The 23166-nt window shown below is 41.7% G+C and overlaps 1 protein-coding gene across 5 annotated transcripts in view; it reads right to left on the bottom strand.

The window, feature by feature from the left end:
• Positions 1–23166, bottom strand: part of pax7a (paired box 7a) — a 44398-nt gene that overhangs the window by 11686 nt on the left and 9546 nt on the right. For 4 of the 5 annotated variants that reach the window (XM_041033691.1, XM_041033690.1, XM_041033692.1 and 1 more), the window contains exons 5-7: positions 9936–10135; positions 2066–2231; positions 1368–1564 (exon numbers count right to left, since the gene is read on the bottom strand). In XM_041033691.1, the coding sequence (XP_040889625.1) occupies positions 1368–1564; positions 2066–2231; positions 9936–10135 (563 nt within the window). The remainder of the gene's footprint in view (positions 1–1367; positions 1565–2065; positions 2232–9935; positions 10136–23166) is intronic. The other variant, XM_041033693.1, reaches the window with a different exon arrangement.

Below are 23166 nucleotides of genomic sequence, written 5' to 3'. Positions count from 1 at the left end.
CCTGTGCAGAGAGGGAGAGAAAGCGACAGTGCACCCCATGCCAGTATTAGAGAGACCCATTAATGGAAAAAAAAAAAAAAAAAAAAAAAAATCGACTCCATGTTCCTGGTGTTTTTGTGCAGGTTTGCAGTGAGAGCATTAGCAGTTAAAGCCCCTGTGCCACGATTAACAATCAAACACGCTGTGAGCCTCCATGTTATCCTCCGTCGCTCCAGCAGGAGAGAAAATCTCTTTTTTGTCACAAAATCCTTAATTCTTTCTTCTCTGAAGAAAGAGGGTAATACCAAGAATGTTTCCAATCTGCTTTGAGAAATATTTGAAGAAGAAAAAAAAAAAACTCCCAATAAAACACGTGTGAACGACGGGGTAATTGTGGACAAATGCAGCATTGAAATTCATTTTCAACTCTTTACACACCATTTCAATCTTATTTTCTGCCTGTTAACCACATCTTGTTGGTGAGGGTGGGCAAGACTGGCCAGTATTGATGGGTAATTGTGTATAATTCACTCCGTACACACGATGTGCACCAATACAAATCATTTTTCATTCTGTGCTACTTAAAGCTCAACCCTTACCATAGAGTCGCATTTAAACGCTCATTAATTGAGGTGTCCAAAGAGGTTAACATGTGAAATCCAGTACCTTTCAGAAAAGGGAGCAAACAAACCTGCACATACAGTATCAAACATTAAGACGGCACAGAAATTATGTTGTTCATGACAAGGGAGGGTAGGTTTTCTTTTGGGCCTTGAAAAGACTTAAACCACAATTAGGAAACGAGAGCAGGTGAAGTGACCAGCAAGACTAGAAAACCTCAAAGGTGGAGCGCACAATGCACTTCTGTCTCTCTGTGCGATGAGCTGCCTGGAAATCATGCAGTAAAGACGAGAAGAAAATCACACATAGCACTCGAGTCTTCCAGCTGCAGACAATTACGTGAAGAAGATTATGGGCCTACATTTATAAGCTTTAGCTAATTATTTCATCTGCATGTGTTCTCACTGTGCAGCGCAGGATTTAGATGTCCCAGGAAAGTCGAAACCGCTGTTTGGAGCAGCTCGAGTACTTGCGGTACTATCAAGATGAATTTTAATTTGTTGATGTTAATCCAATTGTTTTACAAATGTAGCAATTTAGAATAGCTAGAATAAATCCAGGGCTTTGGAAGGCGAACATAAAAGCCCACACTGGCAGTTATTTTGCTGAACATGCTGTTTCTGAATTTTAATTTCAGTCAAGTACAATTACATATTCTGAACAGTGAGAGGAGGACGCGGAGGGGTGAGGAAGACTGAAGAATGTTATCACTACCTGTAGGGGAAAATATAGGTGTGTTACGTTGAGGTAAAGGCTGTTGGACTGACCTGTGGGGAGAGCCCGTTGCCGACAGGGTTCATGTGGTTGCTGGATGCTGAGGGGCTCATGAAAGTATCAGAGTAGCTGGAGAAGCTGTGACGATTGGACGACAGGCCATAAGCAGAGCTGCTGTCAGCACTCAGACCTCCCTGGTGCATGGAGGATGGAGGCAGGGGCTGGGGTCTGTGCAATGTACTGCTGCCCTCTGACACCAAAAAAAATATATTAAAAAAAAAAAAAATGCACAGGTAAGAATAAATCCAGGAAAATGTGCTTGAAATTCTGTGCTGAAGCTTAACAAGACTCCTCAAACAGCGACTTCAAAACATGAGCTCAGGAGGTCATAAGTCATAAATTAAATATCCTTCCAGCCAATTCTTAACCCAATAGATACATCTTTATTCATTAGAAGTGTTGCAAAGGACAGAAATGACTTGTGTCTTGTAACACACAAGAAAGCAAGTGGAGGTTTGTTTCTGTGTCACTGTGACAAAGCTGTGATTGTAAAGATAACTACTTGCTGCACGGTTCTTATATGCCGGACATGGTTCGTACATAATTTGTAATGTTGTTAACATGAACATAAAATATGAATGGTATACCACAAATAAGTAGCACTAATGTAATCATTGTCAAAATCAGATTAAACTCAGAGCATACTGTGTGTTGTGGATGGAACTATGCTGCGAGAGTCTGGATGTCTTACCCTGCGATAGCGTGGTGCTGGGGTAGCTGGACTCTGGTAGCTGATATGTGGGTAAAGTTGGCATTCCTGTGGGTGGAAATCCTCCTGGAAGCAAGTGGTTGAAGGCTGCTAGTTGATTGGCACCGGCCTGTTTACGCCACCGAGCTCGTCTGTTGCTGAACCACACCTACGGAAGAAATTAAAGTCTTCTAAAACACTGTTACAGCACAAACCACGGTTCAATTTCTTCCTTTTTACTCATTTTCAGCTTCGAATGTTGAACTTCTGCAGGTTACAAATTGGTTTTGTTTTATCTTGCTTTCCCTAAAACTTCATTTAAGCTTGTGCAGTGAGCATTTGACTGTAGCAGACCCACTGCAGAGTCTGCTGGCTCCTGCCACCTGTGATTAATCTGCCGGTTAGTGTGAGTGGTGGTGCTGGTGGTAGTTGAGAGTCAGCAGTCCCTGTGGGAGCTGCCATAGAGGCTCAGTGGTCTGTCCCTGTTGCTCTTAAGTGGCTGAAGCTGTGATCTGTGTAAACAGGCTGCCCTAAGCCTCCTTCAGAGGGAAGAAGTCATTTAAAGGTCAGAGGTAGGCCAGTCGTCTCCACACCACACACCAGGGGTATGTTTGTGAAACTATTAGATGCTTTGAGAGAGGCCATCACTTCTCTGATGATACACAGAAACAGTAACTGGTATGCTTCTACTGTGCTGTTTTAATGTGGTTGTTTTTAAAGCTTTAAAAGTCAGTAAAAAAAAAAAAAGCGTTTTCACTTCAGAGAGAGTTCTAAGGCTTGCAAATAGCAAAATGCTCACGAAATGAGCAGCACTAAAGTGCAGACACACAATGTCAATTCCCTGAATGAAAAGGGGGAAAAATAGGACTCTTTTGAACCGCAAAGATTTACACATTTTAAAAAGGCTTCTGCCTCAACAAAACACGAATATAATCAGGGCCTTTTGAAAAGAGCCAGCAACCTGTTCCATTTAACCAAGACAAGGCCCGGGCTTCACTGTGTGCTAAGGGTTGAAGGACATTGATCTATGCCTCGCACAGGCAATTCATCAGAGTTTAATACACTGTCAGCGCAGTTCATCTACTGTTGTGTTTCAAACGGCCCGGGCTATTGTGAGAACACATGAAAGAGGGGGACAAAAGCCCCTCCATACGCCACAGAGAACAGTGGACACAAAGAGGGGGCGTCCCTTTTAAACAGGTCTTAAAGAGGGACACTTTCAAGGGGACTTACACAGCGACATAGTCACTGCTTTTTGGGGGCTGCCTCTTTTTTGTACACACAAACATACATATAAACTCGTATGGGCCTACAAGGGATCTCAGCAACAGAGATCTTAATTTGAATGTGGTTCTTTTCCCACACAGTCACTGCCTCTGTAAAGACCTAGTGATTTTCTTTTTTTCTTTTTTTTTTTGCTCATAGTTCGGTTTAGTTGCGAACACTTACTAAAAAGAAAATGGGATGCAACAGGCGACAAATGTGTTGGGTAAACGTCAATGATGCAACTGGAAAACCAACAGGATATCTTTATCTCAAGCCCAATCGCCTCTAAAGACCCCGTCTGAATCCCTCAATCAGATATTCCAAAACAAATGTGGTGTGTGGCTCCAGTGAAATTTCTGCTATTGGGATGTAGTGGAGCGTGGTCCAAGGTCTGAGCTAAGCTCCTACTGGGCCAGACAAACAGCTGCCTGGCCCAGGGGAGGGGGCACGGGGGGGCACACCCCTTCCTTCCACACACTCCCCATCACCCCACCCCACAGTGCCACTTCACCTCCGACCCCATCCAGTCACCCCACCCCTCTTTTATGTTCACTTTCACTTCCTTCCCCCTTTGTCATCCAAGCTTAGGAAGGAGGTGTTCAATCATGGCAGGCACAAAACACTTAAACGCTGAAGTCGCTTTTTTGCTCTTTATCATTTTCATTTTTTTTTTTTTTAGTGTGGCCTTTTCAGTTTCTTTCCCTGCAGTCTATCACTCCTAACTTTACTAATACTGTTTCCAGCACATGTATTTCTCATGGTGTTTACGAGTATAGACTGAAAGAAAATTTGCACATTCTTGCTAATAAAATCCATCATAAACATGGATCTTGTTTTGTGTTTTCACCTTCGTGTAATTGAAATTTAAAGAAGTCTTGTGTGACACCAGGCATTATAAAGGTTTGCCACTCATTAGCTGTCATTATGTTTCTTCCTTCTGCCAGTAATCACAAACTCCTGTAAAGGTGTTTCCCTTCTGATCTGACCCTGTGTCCTTGAAATGAAGTTTTTATACCACTGAAATAAATTGCAAATTATATTTTGTAATGAAATACAATTGCTTTATGAATTATGTTCAGTGGCAACCTTTTTTTTTTTTCCAGTGAAGCAAGTGCACTTTTTTCTGCAGCATGAAAGCTGTTGGCAGGGGTATGAGCACTGGACACCGGAGACATAGGACCACATCCTGAGTCCCATCTGTGGTTATGTCATGACCACAAAAAAAAAAAACATAAAAAAGTGCTCTGGCTGTGGTTAGGGAAAGATCATGGTTTTGTTTAAATTTAATGGAGTAAATATATTATGTCTTGTGCTTCAAGTCACTGTTGATTGTTTCAGTATTAAACCAAGACCACACAATCTTCCCTCAACCCTGACCAGATGCTGTAAACGTAACCATAAAGCTTAATCATGCTTTGATTGCTACTAGCAGATACTAGTAGTGAAGACAAAAGAAATAAGTTGTCAGTAGACATTTGTATGAAACCTTCAGTATCAACATTTTATGAGACCAAGTTGTCTGATCACTGTCTCCTCAGCTGTTAGAAAAGCTCATCTCAGCTGCAAAGTCAGTTCTCATTATTTGGTTGTTGGAGTTGGCTGTATTCTTAGGCTTTGAACAGGCTTGCTGCATGTTATATACTTACTTACCTAAACTATCAAAGAGACTGCAGCCCTACTGCATCATTGCACATAAACATCAGGTGCAGCATGTCTACTTTAACACTATATATAAATGGGACTAGAGAGGAGCTCATGCCACCGACTGAGTGCTGTCTCCAACAATCATCAGGCTCTCAGCATAGACTGGGATAAACGTGCACAAGTGGTGATGCACATGCGCACAAGTGCCCATATGCTATCACACACATGCATACGTTATGAGCACACACTTGTACATAAACAAGCGTGTTCTCACACAAACTAACACACAGCCTGAAGCTGAGGATTTGAGGCTGCGCTCTGGAACCTGATCACAAAGTCACCTTGGACCACAGATTCTCCTCTGCTTTCCCCAATCCGGTTTAATTCTCTGCAGTACAGAGAGCTGCAGCGCTCCTCCATGTCTCCCTCCCTGCCTACAAGTGTGCAGCCGAATTCATGTGGCTCACTTCTGTCTCTTTTTCACGGACTAAAGGGTTTCCCTGCATCCAGTGTACTTGGACACGTCTGCATCGCGTCTCTGAATCATTGAGGGGAAAGTTTTGGGAAGGGGAAGGGGGGATAAAAGAGCAGTAACCCATCTTATAGAAGACAAGCTTAGCCCTGCTTGTGAAACAATAGAGGAAAGCTTGAGGGAAGACACAGTTGGAGGAGGACAAAGGGTGAAGGTTACTCTGCAGCACAACCAGAAGAGGTTTTTAGACACAAACCTCAAACCTGCAACCGGATAACAAACGTGCAACCACAACATTCAATACAGTGACACATTTTAGTCTCCAGTTCAAGTCTGGCTGCTTGCATTGATTCGTTGTCTTTAATCTTCCATTCACTCTCAGCCAAAAGAATCGATTCCTAGCGATCTAGAGGCATTTTGCATTTTCTTATCGCTGATCAGCGATAATACACGCTCCAAACATTGTAAACGCGTGACACTGCACTGCAGTAAAAACCTCTCTGTGCCGTTTCTCTTAAATAGGATCACTCATATTTCAGAATTCTCCGTTCAGACAATCCTCCATGAATTATTTTGTCAAAGACAAGTACTGAATGTGTGACGCCTTTCAGGAGCCAATTTGCAACATTCGGTAGATGAATACCAAGAGCCGAGATAATGACAAAACAAAATGTGCTGCTGACTTCATACCCACAAAAACACAGAGGGGTGATGCAACCAGCCTCAACATACAAATCCTCTTCTGTCTCATACCACGCAATACCCCCCCCTCCCTCCCTCACACCTCCTCTCTCCTTCCCCTCTTCTTTCCCCTCTCTCTCTGATTCCCTCCCTGCTTGCCTTCCAGACTGGCACTATGCTAATTAAAGTAGCTAGGAGTGTGAATTTGAGAGGAGAGTGGGATTAGCTTGATAAGTATCAGGAGTACAGAAGCACTGTACCAAAGTCATTTAAATTCTAATAATAAGAAACTGTTAGAACATTCACACTGATGCATTGCAACAATTTCTCCCCTACAATCTACACAAATCCTATTTATTCCTTTATGAAACATAAACCCATACTGGCGGGAATACAGTTGCCTGTTGGGTTTGGTTGTCACCACTCAGCTCCATTGTGATTTTCTCTCTTGCCGCTGGTACTTGACTGATATTATAACAATCAGGAAACTGTGTATTACCTCTTGTTACCTCCCTACGGAATCGTATTTTCACCAGCTATGTTGAAAACTGGTTTAAAAGCATGGTAGAGCATGGGTTTGAGCATGGCTGTACTGGTTTTTCCCATAAAGCTGTGAAGACCAGTTAAGACTCTTTTTTCCTGTGCTCATTCTATACATCAACAGGCCAGCACAAGCCACAGATAAAGAGAGAAACTTTTTACCAAATTGATTTGCACGCTTCATAAAAAGCAATGCTTATACCTTATTAGATTCCACTAACTATAATAGCTACATGCAGGATGTTTATTGGTAATGAAAGAGGATCTATGTGACAGATTTGGTAAAGAGAGCTGGCGGCAGCATGCTGAGATGATGAGCCTCAGTCGAGACTCAGAGGTCAGTCTCTTAAAAACTTCGGTCTAAATAGAGGAGAATGTAATTTGCTTCATCTGTGAGTGCTGATTTACAGCGGCCTGCAGCCTATTGCCTGCAACCACCCCCCCCCCCCCCTTCCTCCTCAGTGCTACCCCCACCTGGTCCACTCCTCAGAGGGAGCGGACGCAAATGCTGCTCTCTTTTCTAATAGCTCATGGAATGGCTTTGCCGCCTGCTCCTGTTAAAACTGAGAGGCTATCAGATGAAAAGTGGCAGCGCACACTGCATCAGCGGAGCATATACTGAAGGTGGACTTGGCAGAATCCCCTCCCACTGAGACAGCCTGGAACTAATTGCTGAGAGATATGGATCATATCCCACAATTTGTCAGTTGGGGTGATAAAACCATTGCGAGCCTCGTGGTGGTGAAGGAGCGCTGGTAGCTCTGCTGAAAGGGGCAGCAGGGCTGATAAAGATGGATGGTGAAAGGGTCTTAAAATGGCAGGCGAGGGCAGACACAAGGGAGTTAGCTCTGTTTATGAGTTTAGGTTGTGAGTCAGCGCTAAGCCAAACACTCATCACTTCCACAAGCATCTAGCAGTTTAATTTACAACGCAGCTTTCGGCTGTGGCAGTTGAGTGCCAGTGCAGCCATGTTTGCACCACACTAGTACAGTTTACCTCTGCACCCAACCTGAAAAAAAATTACTTTCCACATTATCACCATGTTTAATGACAAACGGATAGAAGTGAACCATGACCATGGACACAAATTCTAGCTAAAATATGAGTCTGTGAGACCCCTCCAATACCCCCTGCCTATAGTTTCTTTCTCAGTCCAAAACACAGATTAGTCTCTGGACGACATCTGGAAGATGCGTCATTGCAGCTGTGCTGGAGAAGCTTTGCTCTCAGGCCAAAGGGTCTCCTCTCTCCTGCCCTGTGATGGGCCATTTGGGCACCTATGTGAAAGCCCAGCTGGTGGACATTTTCAGAACGCTGTGATACGAGCAACACACACATGCACACACCAGAAAATTCACATTTAAACATAACTTTTCCACATTTAGTTTATCTTTATCATCTAAATGTTCTTTAAAAGGATTAAATTCCAGGAGTTTAAGATCTTGAAAAACAATAACTCCTTTGAGAGGCATTTGGGAAAACACTTCAACAAAACTATCAAAACTCATAAATAATCTCAACTATAGACCCATATCTTCTCGCAAACACCAAACTGCAGCGTAACTTTGAGCATTATTTATTTTGGCTACCAGAGCCCCTTTCTGCGTAACCTTCTCAGAAAATTAAGTTTGAGTTGACCTTTTGAGACTTTCAAAGCCTTCAAGAATTAGATTACAAGGAAACAGCATTAACAAATTATAGCCATGACTCAAATTCCTCAGGTTTTCACATGACAATTTTTAAGTCTATTATCTAACAGCAAAGAGTCAGCAGTCATTCTGTTTCCTTTCGTCTCTGGCTTTCATGTATAGATATTTTTGTCAGTCTCCATAAATACACTGGTACTAATACAGGCATGGATTATTCTTTCAAACCTGAGGTGTTACTGTCCTCTATGACAACTACGAATTGCACGAGAATGATACATTTGTACATTTGTGCATTTCCTATAAAAAATGCGGTTTGCGCAATTGTGTGGCTAAATTAAACCACATAAGGATTGTTGGAAGCCAGGCTACAAAATGCAAAATCGAATTTACTTCTAAATTAATATTATCAGGATGTGTCAGAGTAGATTTTCCATAAAGAATAATGTAGCTTTCAGTTCTCCCGCCTCTTGTACACACATAAAAAAAAAACCTAATATATTGCCCTATAACAGACATGAGATAAATTTCTCCTCCCTTGAGTGAGGCATTAAACACTCAGACATATAGGACATCCTTTGCGTGTTGGAGGGCTTCAAGATGGACAAAGACATGTGTGGAATCAGTTAGCCCAACTGCATGTTTGTAGTGTGATGAACAGTTAGCATGCGGTGAAGATTCTGGGGGGGGGGTTCAGAGGGAGTGTGAACGACTGTGGTAAGAGGAGAGCGGTGCCCCAGACCTTTTTTTTTTTTTTTTTTTTTTTTACTAGCGGCTGATTGATTAATGTTGTTGTCGGGGCATAGGTTCCCTAGAGAGGATGAGAAACCCTGTGTGATATGTGGAGGGTTTTACAAGCAGCGGCGAGCTTGAAAGTGATGGGATGAGATCCTGGCCAAAGGCCGAAATGAGAAATCCATCAGGAATGCATTCCCTTTCTCTCCTCTCCTCTTTTTTTCTCCCTCTCTCAGTCTTTGAACAGCTGTTGCTATAACTCTACTGTACATATCTTCCTTCAGTCTTACATACGACCGCAGGGGCACCCAGACTGTCAGACACATTCCCGGGCCTGAGGTGTGAAGATGGGGAGTATCACTGTCAAAACATTTAAACATGAAGGGCAATGGTGAGCACCAAACTCCCTAACATGCGCTGTGCAGTATGGAAGAAGGGTAACATCTTCCTGGCAGATGAATACATCATTGTTGTAGGTAAAAGAATACTATTATTTTCATGACAAACACCTTTAGTAAGTGAATGTGAATTCATTTCTTTTATAGGGGAGTGTTTAGGGGAATTACAATACTCGCTGTTCATGTCGCGCAGATTGGATTGGAGCTACTTTTTACTAAAGAAACTGTTCGAATCAAAACAGTTAACAGCTACTTTAGGTGTTATCTAGAATTGGAGGTTCATTGCCTCTGGAAAAAAAATGTTGCTGTTTTATCTTTTAAAGGTCAAACCCCCTCATTGTCCTTAAGATTTCTCGGGTATGGATTATCTAAAAACATGGTCACACTAGGCAAAAACTTTCTGCGTGGCAAGGTAATACTAGAAGTAAGGTAGAACAGAACAATGTGTGTGTTCATCCATCTGTGTACAAGTACTGTACTGTATGTCTGACCTGTACTCTCGCCTCTGTGAGTTTTGTCCTCTGAGCCAGCTCCTCCCTGGTGTAGATGTCTGGGTAATGTGTCCTTTCAAAAGCCTTCTCCAGCTCTTCCAGCTGCTCAGCAGTGAAGGTGGTGCGACTGCGCCTCTGCTTCCTCTTCAGGGGCAAGTCAGGCTCCGAATCTACATCTGAACCATCATCTGTGCGGTTACCTGAGGTGAGAAGAAAGGGACAGAGGGCCATCTGTGTGTGATCATGGAATGAAAACGAGTTAAGGAGTCTTTTGTGTGAATAAACTGAGGGGTGTTTGCAGAAAATAGCATCAAATTTGAGCTGAAGCTGATTATAAACTAGCTGTAACTGCATTTTGGAGCCTCTTTTGTTGCTCGAGAGAGAGGGACTGGCAATATAGACGATTCAAATGACAGCTATTCCTCTCTCAATATACAACTGGGAGAATATTATCTTAATCTGTGGATATTTATTTAATATAGAAGAGGCCCTGATACACAATCCTGCCTGTGAAAGGGGCCCCAGAGGCTGTGAAGGCAGAGGGCTGAGGGGGAGTGGGGGTGTTCGTGGGTAGAGGGGTTAATCTGCACAGGCCACCTTGCTGCTCCTCACCCTGCTTTTCTCTCTCATTGGCCCAGGGCACACTGCTCATACACAGCGCAGCCAAAGTGTATAAAATAGAACACAATATCACACCAAAACCATTCAGTCCCATGTGTTTCCATCTGCTGTCATTAAATGAATTAGAACATATTTTACATTACTTTTTAGGCATTCAACTAAGCTGAATTTTTGCTCGAGGAATATAGATACAGCACAAAGCTGTACAATCCAGGCCGACAGGGAAATTTTTGACAGCAAATACGCATTACCATTGCACATTACCGTTATAACTGAATTTAGAAAATTGCATCATTTTCACCTCCTCTGCATGTCTATTCAAACTACATGGCCCTTTTCATTTCATGTCATAAAATTCACATTTTCATAATTTCCTCATTGAGACATTGACAAGGCAGCGTGATGTGCCAGTGTTGCTCCAGGCCTAGTTGGATTGCATCATGCACAGTCCAGAAAGTGTGGGAGAGGGAAAATAAAGGCAGATATAGAAGAAGAGGGTGTATGAAGAGATTTCTGCTTCTGACAGTGGCCCTTTGCTATTCAGCCCAAATAAAAACTATAGTGCTCACCTGAATGTCTCGCCTGAGTGAGTTACTGCTGCCTAATTCATTGTTTTACCGCCCCGACGTCTGTTTAAAGCTCACTCCAGTCAAATCTTTCAACATAAGTGGACAAAAGAATACTCAGACCTAGCCTCCAAATAACAACTGTGAGAACAAAAGAGCAACAGAGCTGGCAGAGTCTCAAGGCCAGCTCCAGAGTTTAATTAAACAAGGAATTATGGGATTATATGGAGACTATCATTACAGGCCACTCCATGAGTCTTCTACGAACATTTTTTGTCCCCCTGAGCTCATGCTCAATGATTCTCTGTGGATTACATGTGGCCGCAGGACATGAGGCCGCATTCATTAAATCAATTCTTCAGTCTTATCCTTTTTAATAAAGATTGATTCTTGAAGCACAGGCTCACTCTGCTGCAGAACACCCTTGAACATACAAAGTTGAATATGTACATACACCACATATCCCTTTGTTGGTTTTCATGAGGATGCGTATATCCATTCGCCTGGTAACTTGCCATGACGACACTTGAGACCAGCCCAGCAGTGTACAGATCACTTTCCAAAGTCACCTCTGTATCCTACAGGGAGACATTGGGGCCAGAGTCGACTCATACTCAAGGGGCTCTGAGAAAGACACCAAAGTCTTCTCCTCCTCAAATGATTTTCTTTTCCTCCCCTTTGTTTGAGGTGCTTTCACAGACTTTATTTTGCAAGTAAACCGCTGTGGCAATCTGTGTCACATTTAGCATGCTATCAGGCTAATGACTGATAAACCTCAACAGACAATAGCTTGTACTGCTGCTCTCGATTAAGCCCTACAGAGCCAACACATCTGCTCTTGTACATGAACCAGAAGCACAAGGTCAACAGCCCTGCCTGTAATGAGTGAGGGAAAATGGAAAATGGCACACGCTGCATGGGGCCAACTGGAATCGGGGTTGGATGTAAAACTCATCTATATGCTGACTACATTTGGTGAGTAGAGGACAGAAAACATCTAAAAACACATGGCTGCCGTCCATGCTGATGTAAGACGGAGCCTGGCACTGGTTTCTGGTTAATATATAGGAGTAGTGCAGTAAACTCTAGTCCGTCTTTAGACAGCAGATGATTTAGAAACTGGTTTGAATACATGGCAAGCAGCAAAACAACCCCTTTTAGTCTGTTTCCTGCACAAAAAAACACTTTACACTGTAAATTTCAAGTGTCTGTTTGCCCCCTCACTCGTGTACCAGTGTCAGCAATCGGAGACAAAACACCTAAATATGCAAACAAAATCCCTGCAGGGCTGTCGAGGTCAGTTCCTTAATGGTCTGCTCGGCACAAAAAGGTACACTCTGATTAGGCCTTTGTATAATACGGCTCCTGTAATTTCCATTCAAAGGTTCACGGGATATTGATAAACCACTCACGCCTTGTCTCATTAGTTATCGTCCAATTAGAATCCAATTATGTGCCATCCAGTGGGCATGATTACTGCCGTGCACTCTCCTTCGGGCGCTCCGTGAGGTTTTGCCCTGATATTGATTTAAAATTGCCCCCATTATAAATAGGAATTAATCAGGTTTACACAATGATTAAGACTGAAGATAACACTGGGTATTTGACTAAGTAAAACCTACCTTTACCCAAATTGTACTGAATGTCAGGACCTATGAAAGAGATGGCTTCAGTGGGACTTGAAGAGGCTCAATCACAGACCTTTAATACAAACTACAACTTTGCAATTCACCTTCCAATTAAACTTCACAAGGAGACGGCAAAATGTTTGAGAAATATATGATTTTTTTTTTTTTTTTTTACGGAGGTGTTTCTGGAGCATCATCATTCAGAATAAAGTTTGAAATGTTTTCCAGCTGTGATAAGCTTTTACTTTTCCTCCCCCGTTTCCTTTGTGCATTGCATTGTGGGAGAATTTCAGAGAATTTCAGTCTGGTTTAAGTATATTTTTCCAGTGCAAACACACCTGCTTAGGATTTGGATGCAGAATGGTTTTAGGGCACAGATAATAAGTGATTATTGCCTCTCCACTGCTAAATACTGTTTCAAGTGCTATTTTTTATTTTAGATAAAATTAAGTTATGCTTTTACGAGGGCATTGTGCTGAAGAACTTCACTCTTATTACAGAAACAGTGCTTGTAGTAGGAGAACACGCACACTTAACATGTTTGCAGTGATGAACAAATTCCTGTGGTGGATTCCGTACTAAACGCGAACACCACAGATGTGGAGAACCGAGTTAGGTCCTTTCACCCCGGTGTGACTTTGCTTTAATGATGCTCTAATTCTGACCAGACCTTTTAGATAAAACACAGTTCTTACTCTTGAAGGACTTGAGCTGCTAGTTAATAGTTTTAAGGTTACTCTGAGGTTTAAAGCCTCCTCTCTCCCCTGATGCTCCACTGCTGACCTTGCAGACAGACTCCTCAGACTACAAGCAGATGGGATCCTCATCATCACCCTGTTTCCTAAAACCCCTCCTCGTATCGACCCCCTCCCCACCTACTCCTCCAGCCTGCCTTCAACCCCTCGGACTCCTCCAGTCCTCCACCTTTACCCCCGAGACGCTGAGGTAATGCTGATTAAACAGACAGCTGTCCATTCAATACCGGCAATTTACCAAGTGATCTGTAAGGTTACAGATTTATGATGCATAACAACAGCAATAAACTTCATGTCTACTAGGTTGCTGAAAACACTACATCAGGACATCCAATACTGTGAGGGAGTTTTGAATGAAAAACAACAACTAGGGCCCTAAAGTAAGCGATCATAAGACATTACTGTCACCAGTATTCTCTGAAAAACCTCATTTGTGCCTTGTCCCTTTTCATGTCCATATCTTTATGAATTATAAAATCAACAAAACCAAATAAATAATAATGGACTTTATCAGCTCTGATGTGAAAATATAAAGCGAATAGCAGTTTTAAAAAATGCAAAAGATACGTAGAAAACAAACAGAATACAAAACAACATTAAACAAAAATCTTAGACAATATTAACACATTTGCAAAAAAATGCATGAGAAACTGATAAAAAACAAAACAAACAAACAAAGAAATAGTTATGCTTTTGCTGCGGTGCAGGTGTAAGGTGTTTTCATTTTCAGCTCACCTGTGAGCAGTGCTGGCTTAAAGAAAAGTAGTACTCAACCTAGTCAGACTGTCTCTGATATCATAACTCATGGCCTCAATATCAGCCATACCTTTGCAAACTATCCAAGACAGAGGGACAAAAACAGACAGGGCTTTGGCAGTGCAGCATTAGCTCATAATGGCTCATTTTGAAAAGCATATTAGTTCCAGCATAATTACAATCAGGCCTCACGCTCTGTGTTTTGCAGGCATTCACAGGACCAGCCTCTGAGCACCGAGTCACACCAGTTGACTGTGACTGACAGCAGATTTAGTTAAAAATGGTGTTTTTTCCTCCCTCTTTTTTTCCCACAGGACAAAAATAACACCGAATCTTTTCTCCCTATTTATGTTGACTTGTTTATTTTGTGCCTACCTTTTGTCGTAGTTGATACTGCAATTATACTTTTTGTCAGTCAGAGGGGGTGAATATCAAAAGGCCTAATTATGCAAACAGGCCTGTGATAAGAGGCATCTGCCTGAGATGGGATCTGCTATCTCTGACATGCATCTGTCTCTGTGCTGTCTTTGCTGCTCCAGGCCTGCATATAAACAGCCCTGCCTGTCCCCAGGACTGCATGCGATTCAACCACCAACACTGGAGTGGAGGGATGTTTCGGGGGCGGGGGGGATCGTGCAGCAACATCAAATAACTAACAACTTCCCAATTTGCATTTTTCTGAGAATGGTGCGGCATCTCTGCTTAATGCACTTGCCTGTTCATCCCAAAGGGGTTGCCAAGTTAAAGGAGGCATGTGATTCAAGGCATTTACTGAACGATGTATCTGAGATAGGAACCTTATGTGAATACAAGATAGACTACAACGATAACCAGAATGGTTTAAAGACAAATTCTCGATGAATAATTTTTTCCTGTAGTTATCTCCCTGCTAGAGAAAAACAAAAACAAAACTCTCAAAGTGAGCACAGCTTCAGCGTGGTCGGGATTTATTTCTATATATTAGATACATTCTGATCAACGTACCAAACAATTTGTAAAAAGATTGCATATGTGGCAAAATCAAGTTAACTGTTTACTCCGTTTGGTAACATGCCAAAATGCATAATCAATTTCCTCTGGTTGTCAGTGACCTTCTCTGGGCAGTAATTTGACATTTAGCTGAAATTGAATCTGGATGAGATGTGTAACTATACATAAGGATATTAAAAATCCACCTATCTAAAATAAAATCATTCTCAGCTCACCTCTGTGGACAGATGTCATGGGATTCAGCTTTGTCTCACGCCTATTGTGTCATTACCAGTTTATAGCAGGTGGTTGAGGGCCAAGGGCACTCGTGCCAGAATTTATCCGTTGAGATAGGACGAGTGGAAGTGAACAAGAGCGCTAAAAATTCTGCACAGCCCGTACAGGAATTACACTTTTTAAATTAAAAACTTCAACACAAGAAGTATAGCGGCTATAAACTTCAACTTCAACAACTATGAAAATGCCAGAAAAAGCTGCTTTGCTTTTACTACCAAACAGACAAACTCTCACTGCCTGTGTCAGAGTTTCAGACTCTTTTACATCAACATTCCTCAGGAAAATTCCAATACTTTTCTTCCCTTGTCTCTCGGACAGAATCACATTCTTTAGAAAAGGAGTAGGGGGCTTGAAAAAGAGGCAAAAAAAAATGCAAGGGAGGAAGAAAGATGGGAGGCTCTATAATCTTTGGCTCTCACAACAAACAATTAGCCCCCTTTTCTCTGTTTGAGGTGGAGAGAAAGTGGGAGAGAGGGGAAGGGGGTTGGGGGGGGGCATGCAAGAGAAAGCAGAGGAGACAGAGAGTTAGAAGCAGCGAGAGCGATGCTCTTTTATGGCTCTTGTCATATGGATGAAGGCGCGGCGCGTCCATGAGAGCGCACGCTCACCTTCAACAACAGGGCGTCCACTGGGCCTCCCGGCCTTTTCAGCCTGGAGAGACGAGCTCCTCAGGGGGCCATTAGAGCATGAATAGGGGCCTGACAGCCCTGTGCAGCTCCGCAGGGCATCCATAAACGCTGACATATTGACTCCCCATGCCTCTGCACTGCCTGAGTGTGAAAGCGTGAAGGGCTTGAAGGGTGGGATTCTTTTTCTTTAATATACTACTGACTAAAACTGGTAATTTAGTCACAATATGATTGGTTGCTTTTGGCTGTAACGTAAACTCTTTTTCCACATGAGGCAAATACTGTCATTCTCTGGAGTCCTGTTCAAGTTTTTTTTTTTAAAACATTATTGTTTTGAAAGACTTCTTTTGATGTAGATATGAGGAAAATTGCACTTCAAACATAGGAAATGTGCTATTTTCAACCTTTCAGACAGTGAATAATCCTACACCTGACTAGCAGATATATGAATTTACTTGCTAAATTATTCTATCCTCTTCCACTGTGGCAGTTTTTAGAACAAAGCCAGATTACAGAGGATCTAACAGAGCCACAAGGACCCATAAAGACTTCAGAGGATACAAAACGTGAACCTTGTTAGGGAAGACTGTTGCCACCGCTCACTTCCCCACCAAGACTGAGCTCTTCTTCTTCTGTAGAGCAGAATGTCACCGCCTGAGCTCGAGTCTTTGCTAATTGAGGTCACAGCGAAAGTAATGAAATTAACAGAGAGCACAAGAAAGTAAAAAGAAGCCCATGGGGGTCTCTGCCAAATGGCACCGGAGCCAGAGCCCTGGTCCCCCAGCAAAAAGCTCTAAAAACCTACGCAGGAAATCAAACAGTAATGTCTCAGGGCTATGAGCCGAGGTCTCCTGGAGGAACAAATCATTTTCTCAACAAAGCCAAAGAGAGATTACTGGGCACAGTATAGGAATGCACAGCGGACATTTTTATGTGCCCAAGGGAAGTTTCCTAATTTTCTGGACAAGGCTGGGCAGCAAATATTGTCGAAAAGTTTGAGTGATACAGAGGACACTAGGAAGGAAAGAAGAGTTGTGAAGAATGATGGAAACTAAAAAATAATTTAAAAAAAACAACTCAGGATTTAAGTGAACCAAGCTTAAAAAAAACAACTGTGGTAATGTTTAATCAATAGGCAGTAAAAAGTAAGGTTTGTATCTTTTTTTTGGACTGTAAAAATAAATTAAAACAACATAGTTTGTTTTGAAACCTCAGAATAATGACTCTATGATCTCCATGTACTGTGTGAGATCATTTAATGTATTATTAAAAATGCTTTTGTGCTGCACTGTATTATGGTCCACTGACATTTAGTGGATTGTAAGTAAACAAACTGTAACCAAAGAGTCCTTTTATATTCAAAAATTAAATGAATATTTCCTGCAAAAAGCTTTTTTTTTTCTGGGCACAGTGAAGCATTACAGTGCTTGGCATTAATTTCTGAGATCCCTCCATATTGAGGGGTTGTAATGTGGCACAGTAGCAAAGCTTTTTACACTGAGACTACATATTCCCCAAGGAGAGAATGACTGACGATGCAGAAATAAGCCCATTAGTTGAAAATAGGGGACAACATTTGAAGTTGTTATTTTGTCGGCTAGGACAGGAGCTCCACCCCACTGTTTGGACAACCGCTTTCACATTTTAACTTGGTGGGAAAAAACACATTTCTGATTTGCAACACTTAGGGAACATGTTTATTGTCTTTGTGGTTATGGAAAAAAAGAGCACGCACAATTAAAACAAATGAATATTTCAGTGGTGAAGCAGATCAAGAGCATAAAATGTGAAATGTTCTGGCGTTAAGTAGCATAGGCTAATGGCGATTTTTAAACTAGCAGACCATGGTCAGTGTCTCTCATTCATCACTGAGGGAGAGCACAGGCACACTGTGCTAAACGTAATTACTGTTGCACATTATGTGGGCTATTCCTGCATTGTAATAAAATTAGCCAGAAATGCTTTTTGTCTTTTCTAATGCAGCTCCATGGTAACCAGTGGATGGTCATAATGCAACACACTGTCCCGATCTGTGCCAGCTGTCAGAGTTTGACAACCCTAGCTGGCAAGGCGAATTGGAGGAAACGACATTTCTTTCAATAAATTATGTGGCTCTGACCTGCTCATCCATCGCGCAATTTAACATGGACATAATAAGGCCTGAGATGTCCTGATGTACTCTATACTAATTTTTGTGATCCTTCAGTTTTACTGTTTGGCACAATAACAACGGCTTAATCATCAAGACAAAGATCTATTTCTGCCAAAAGTCCTGCTCATTGTTACACTGTCCATCTTAAAACAAGCGGGAAATTCAACTGGACTATACAGTATTCTCTCTGTTCCTTAAACTACATTGAAAAATCTTTAACAATGAGAACATGTAAATGCTGTGCAGGCAACATTTAGCTGCAGCAGATATTTGTAATGGGAGGAATGCTGATTTTAAGTCAACCACTTTTACTGATTAACATATAATCAGTATCAGTATCATAATTACTATTCCTAAAATACATAACAGAATAAAACCTATTAAAAATATTAGCCTATATTACAGGTTCTTTATGTGATACCAGTGAAAGCAGTATACAAGATGGCACTGATTTCACTGCTTAAAAATTTTATTTTACTTAAATCAAAGAGGCAACTACACGCAAATGCTTGTCTCCTGACTGATATGTCCGGCACAAATATACTGCAGAATGACTGCAGGACCTTTCAGAAAGTTTTGTGCCATTTGTCATTATTTGACATTATCTGGGAGCCAGTGACAACATTTATGTTGTTTGGTGGATAACTTATTAGGCAAAATGACTACAAACCATGAAATTACATGGTTAATTAAATACCACTCACAGCTGAAATTACTCTGTAAACTGTCTGTCCCCTTTGGCAATTCACCTGTCGAGACAAAACGGAAACCTACAGTCTTCTTAAGGACAACGGCAGGAGAAATATACTGTCCGACTGGGCCAGGTTTGGGGCTTAATCTTTACGTAGTATGATACTCTAATGCTGGGAATGTGAAGAATCATTTTATTGCTTGTTGACATTGTTATTGCTGCTTTCTGACAACAGGCACCATTGTCTGTAAAGGTCATGAGGTCAGTTAATTGCGCTTGTTTATTGCAGCAAAATGATGGCAGCTTCTCTAATGACGCGTGCAGAACAACTGCAGCAGGAGGTTTGTTTTAGCCGATGCTACCTGAATCGTTTTTTTTTTTTTTAAGGTTTTTTTTTTTTTTTTCTGGAGGCCAAGCGGAAAGACACCAAGAGGACATCTCAAAGCAATTAAATGAGATTTCTGTCTGATAACAAATACTATAGGTTTTTCCATTAAAACCTTTGAAACTAATCTCCCCCGCTGAGAACACTTGTCTCTCCTCGTGGCATGGCAAGGAATCAGCAGTGAGAGATAAATAAATGGCCTTTAAAAAACATTGGCCCTCTTGTCAAGACACATACCCACTTGAGAGCAGCAACAGTCCACATGTCAACTCATTCTCTTCCTATTTCCTTTGCTCTCTTTGCTAAGACACTCCTTGTCTAATGAAGTAGAGGGACTGCAATCCCACAGGGCTAAGCAGAACTCTGTCTTCCCTGAGTGTTGTTTTCCCTCTGGACGGCCCAGTCATTGTCCACTATCGAAGGTAATACTCACCAATCAGGATTCATTACAGCACCGAATCTATGAATGAACTGCCCACTGCAAACGCAAACACACAACTGCCCGGGAGAAGAAATGGGCCTCCCAGGGACCCCCTCCAAACTAAATTGGATTGCCAATACAGCCCACAGACATTTGAGAAGTCGAGAAAAACAATGGAGCAGAAAATAAATACTCCAAAGCCACAATGATGACTGCACTTGGTAAACTAACACAGTATTGATCGTCTTCTTTTTTTGTTTGTTTAGAAAAGCCTCATCCCTGCTAATAGCTGTCTGAGAGTGTAATCTCTCCCTTGTCCTCCCCCTCCTCTCCTCCCCTCCACATTCCCTATTATGTGGTTTCTTTCAGCGCGCCTCAAATAGTTTAGGTTCAGTGTCGCACTGGGGTACGGGGCATGGGACTGGGGACCAATTGTTTGCTAATGTTGACACCTGCCAGAGCAGGCTTGGTCTATTTGGGGCCCGCCAAGCTGCAAACTGGATGCTCCCCCTCTTTAGCGAGATTAAGTGTGGGTTGCTGGGGTCACAAATCACTGGACTCCCTCTGATGTTGTGAGGCACAGAGCCAGAGACTGAGAGGACTAAAAGAGAAAGCTGGAGAGGGAGGAACAGAGGAGGGAAGAGGGATAAAGAGTGACAGTCTATTGTTTACTGAAAAGGAGGGGAATAATGTATCTTCTTGAGTGCGCGTAGCCAGTGTGTCCCATCCAAAGAAATATATCAACAGTGAATCCACGTCGCCACAGCATAGAACCGATTTCTGCCTTGCTTTGGGTGCGTGAATGATAAAGAACGTTTGAAATCTTTTTGTTAAAAATTCAGCATTAACAGGAAACACCAATTGTCACACTCTTCACATAACAGCTTGTGCAATTTCCACACTCAAAATATAGCATTAGTAGTAAGAAAAAAATATGATGCAGCACATTAAGCCTTCCGCTTTCATGATGATTCACAGGACTTTCTTGAGTTCTCTTGCAAATGACCCTTGCGCTTTGAGAATAAATAAACATTAAAATATATCGCACTCAGATCCTGTATGCTGTGCTCCTACATTCAGAGAACTTTCTAAGATATAAATATATATATACAAATAACAGTTTAAGAGAACTGTTTAAGACAAGTTTTTTTTTTTAAACACACACGTAGTGCCCAAAGGAAAACCAGCATGGCCATGACAGACACTGCCCAGCTCCTCCTCCTCCTCCTCCTCCTCCTCCCCTCCTTCCTTTGCAGATGTACATTAATGCAAAAAAAGGCAGCGTTCTGAGCTGCTGCAGAAGCACCCTCTCTCCCTTTAAAACTGCTGCTGTCCAGCCTGATCGTGTCAGTTTGAAGGCCCCTATTCAAAAGTATTCATGCATCTGCCTTTGAGGCACAATAGCAGCTAGTTTATAAACTGTCTGCCCAGGCACCCAAAGGCTTTAGTTCTTATTGTTTTCAGCCCCTTAATAAACTTTTTGGAGGAGTTCATCAACTTGCCTGAATAGCCTATGCAGCAAGTCTCAAGACAGAAAATAACAGAAGGGCCTTTTCTCCTCCCTCTTCTTTCTCTCGTCCTTTTCTAGTAGCTGTTCATCTAACAATGGTGAGAGTAGGCTGTCAGACATCACAGGGCTTTTTTGTACCAATACAAGAAAAAAAGTATTCAATAAAAAGAGAAAGCGACCTCTCAGAAAGGGAATGGAAGACAATTGTGTTTTCACATTTACCACAGAAGGTAAAGGATACTCTAGAATAGGGTAGAACAATAAGTTAAAAACACTGTTTATGGAATTAAAATGTGTGCATTTACAGTATGTACATAACTGTATATGGACACAAAAAGAGAGTTTTGTAAGACAGCAGCCTTTTGAGGCTGTAATCACCATAAAATGACATTTATATTTTGCAGAAAACACGACATTTGGTGAAAGTCATGAAAATGTTTGGACTTAAATTTCAGATGCTCGAATTTCTGAATTAAAATAATGTTGGTTGTGAAAAATAGAAGAAACTTGTAATAAAATAGTTTTCTGCTTAATCAGAGTTTGCCTGACACCTGTTAGACAGGCAGCACAGAAATGACAGGATGCAATAAAATGTCATTTTGGCTGTAAGCCATTAATCCACTGTTATACCTTTAAACTCTGTGGAGAAAAAAAAATTAGCCAAACTTAAAAGTCTTTAATAGATGTCTACTCTAATTAATTTCATACCTAATTAAAACGAGGCTAGAGTCCATGCAGGCTGGCCTGTTTAGCCTGCTGGATGGCCATAATTGAAGTAATAGCGGAAAAAAAAACCCTGCTTAGAAATAAAAGCCCGCAGCGGTCCAATTCAACAACAACACCATCCAACCACCCCCACCCTCCAAACCCCCCCAACCCCCGCCACCTCCACCATCTGACCCAAAAAGGCCTCATTGGCTGCCCCGGACTAACCACCTACTGTTTCCCACCGATGCACTCGGTGCGTTTTAACACCCTAATTAGATGTGACAAGTTCAACGAGCTGGTTTCAGAGGAGGAAAAGCTGGTCAGGTTATGATTTCCGAGTCAGACTCACAGGGGGAATCTCTGGACAGCTGATTCCTGTCAGCCTCATTCATCTTCTTCCAGCCAATTAAACATTACTGCTAACAAAGCGCTGGCAAATAGGCCACACTAAACGCCTGAAGTGGAAATGTAAATGTCTGAGTCGACGTCGATAGGCTGACAACACATAATACTTGTATTACAACTAGTACTAATAATGTTATTATTAATAACAATAATAATTATTTATTAAATATTATTGTAAGAATAGCACAGATTAGCGTAAATGTGATGACATAAAATGCAAAAAAAAAATGGCTCAGTATTTACACGTATGTGTATGCACTATCTGAAGTTGGAATTGTTAATAACATCTGTCGCAAGAACAATAGGATAATAAATAAAACCATACGTATGAGCATGAATTCCTAGAATAACTGTCAACACTAAAAACTGCATTTGCCAAAAAATATTAACCCCATTGCAACAAAAACACCACAAAATCTCTTACCAAATTACCTCAAATACCACGAAATTAATTTACTTCTACACAATTAGGCTGCAAAATTATTGAAAAACTGACATTTTTAATATAGGTTAGTTACCCAAAATAACTCAAAACAAATCGTGTAACAAATAAAACAAACCAGCTATTTAAAAAAATGAAGTAACGCATTATTCAGCTACCTATATTTGTGCCTTTGTTACTAATACCCACACCTGTTGACAAGACTGCGTGATGCTGATGTGAATGATGTGAAGACTGTGTGTGTGTGTGTGAGAGAGAGAGAGAGAGAGAGAGAGAGAGAGAGAGAGAGATAGAGA

Source organism: Toxotes jaculatrix, chromosome 3, assembly GCF_017976425.1.
Source record: "Toxotes jaculatrix isolate fToxJac2 chromosome 3, fToxJac2.pri, whole genome shotgun sequence".
In the NCBI taxonomy this organism is placed as follows: Eukaryota; Metazoa; Chordata; class Actinopteri; family Toxotidae; genus Toxotes; species Toxotes jaculatrix.
Note: the sequence above shows the minus strand (reverse complement) of the source record. Positions and strands in the feature narration are given on the sequence as shown.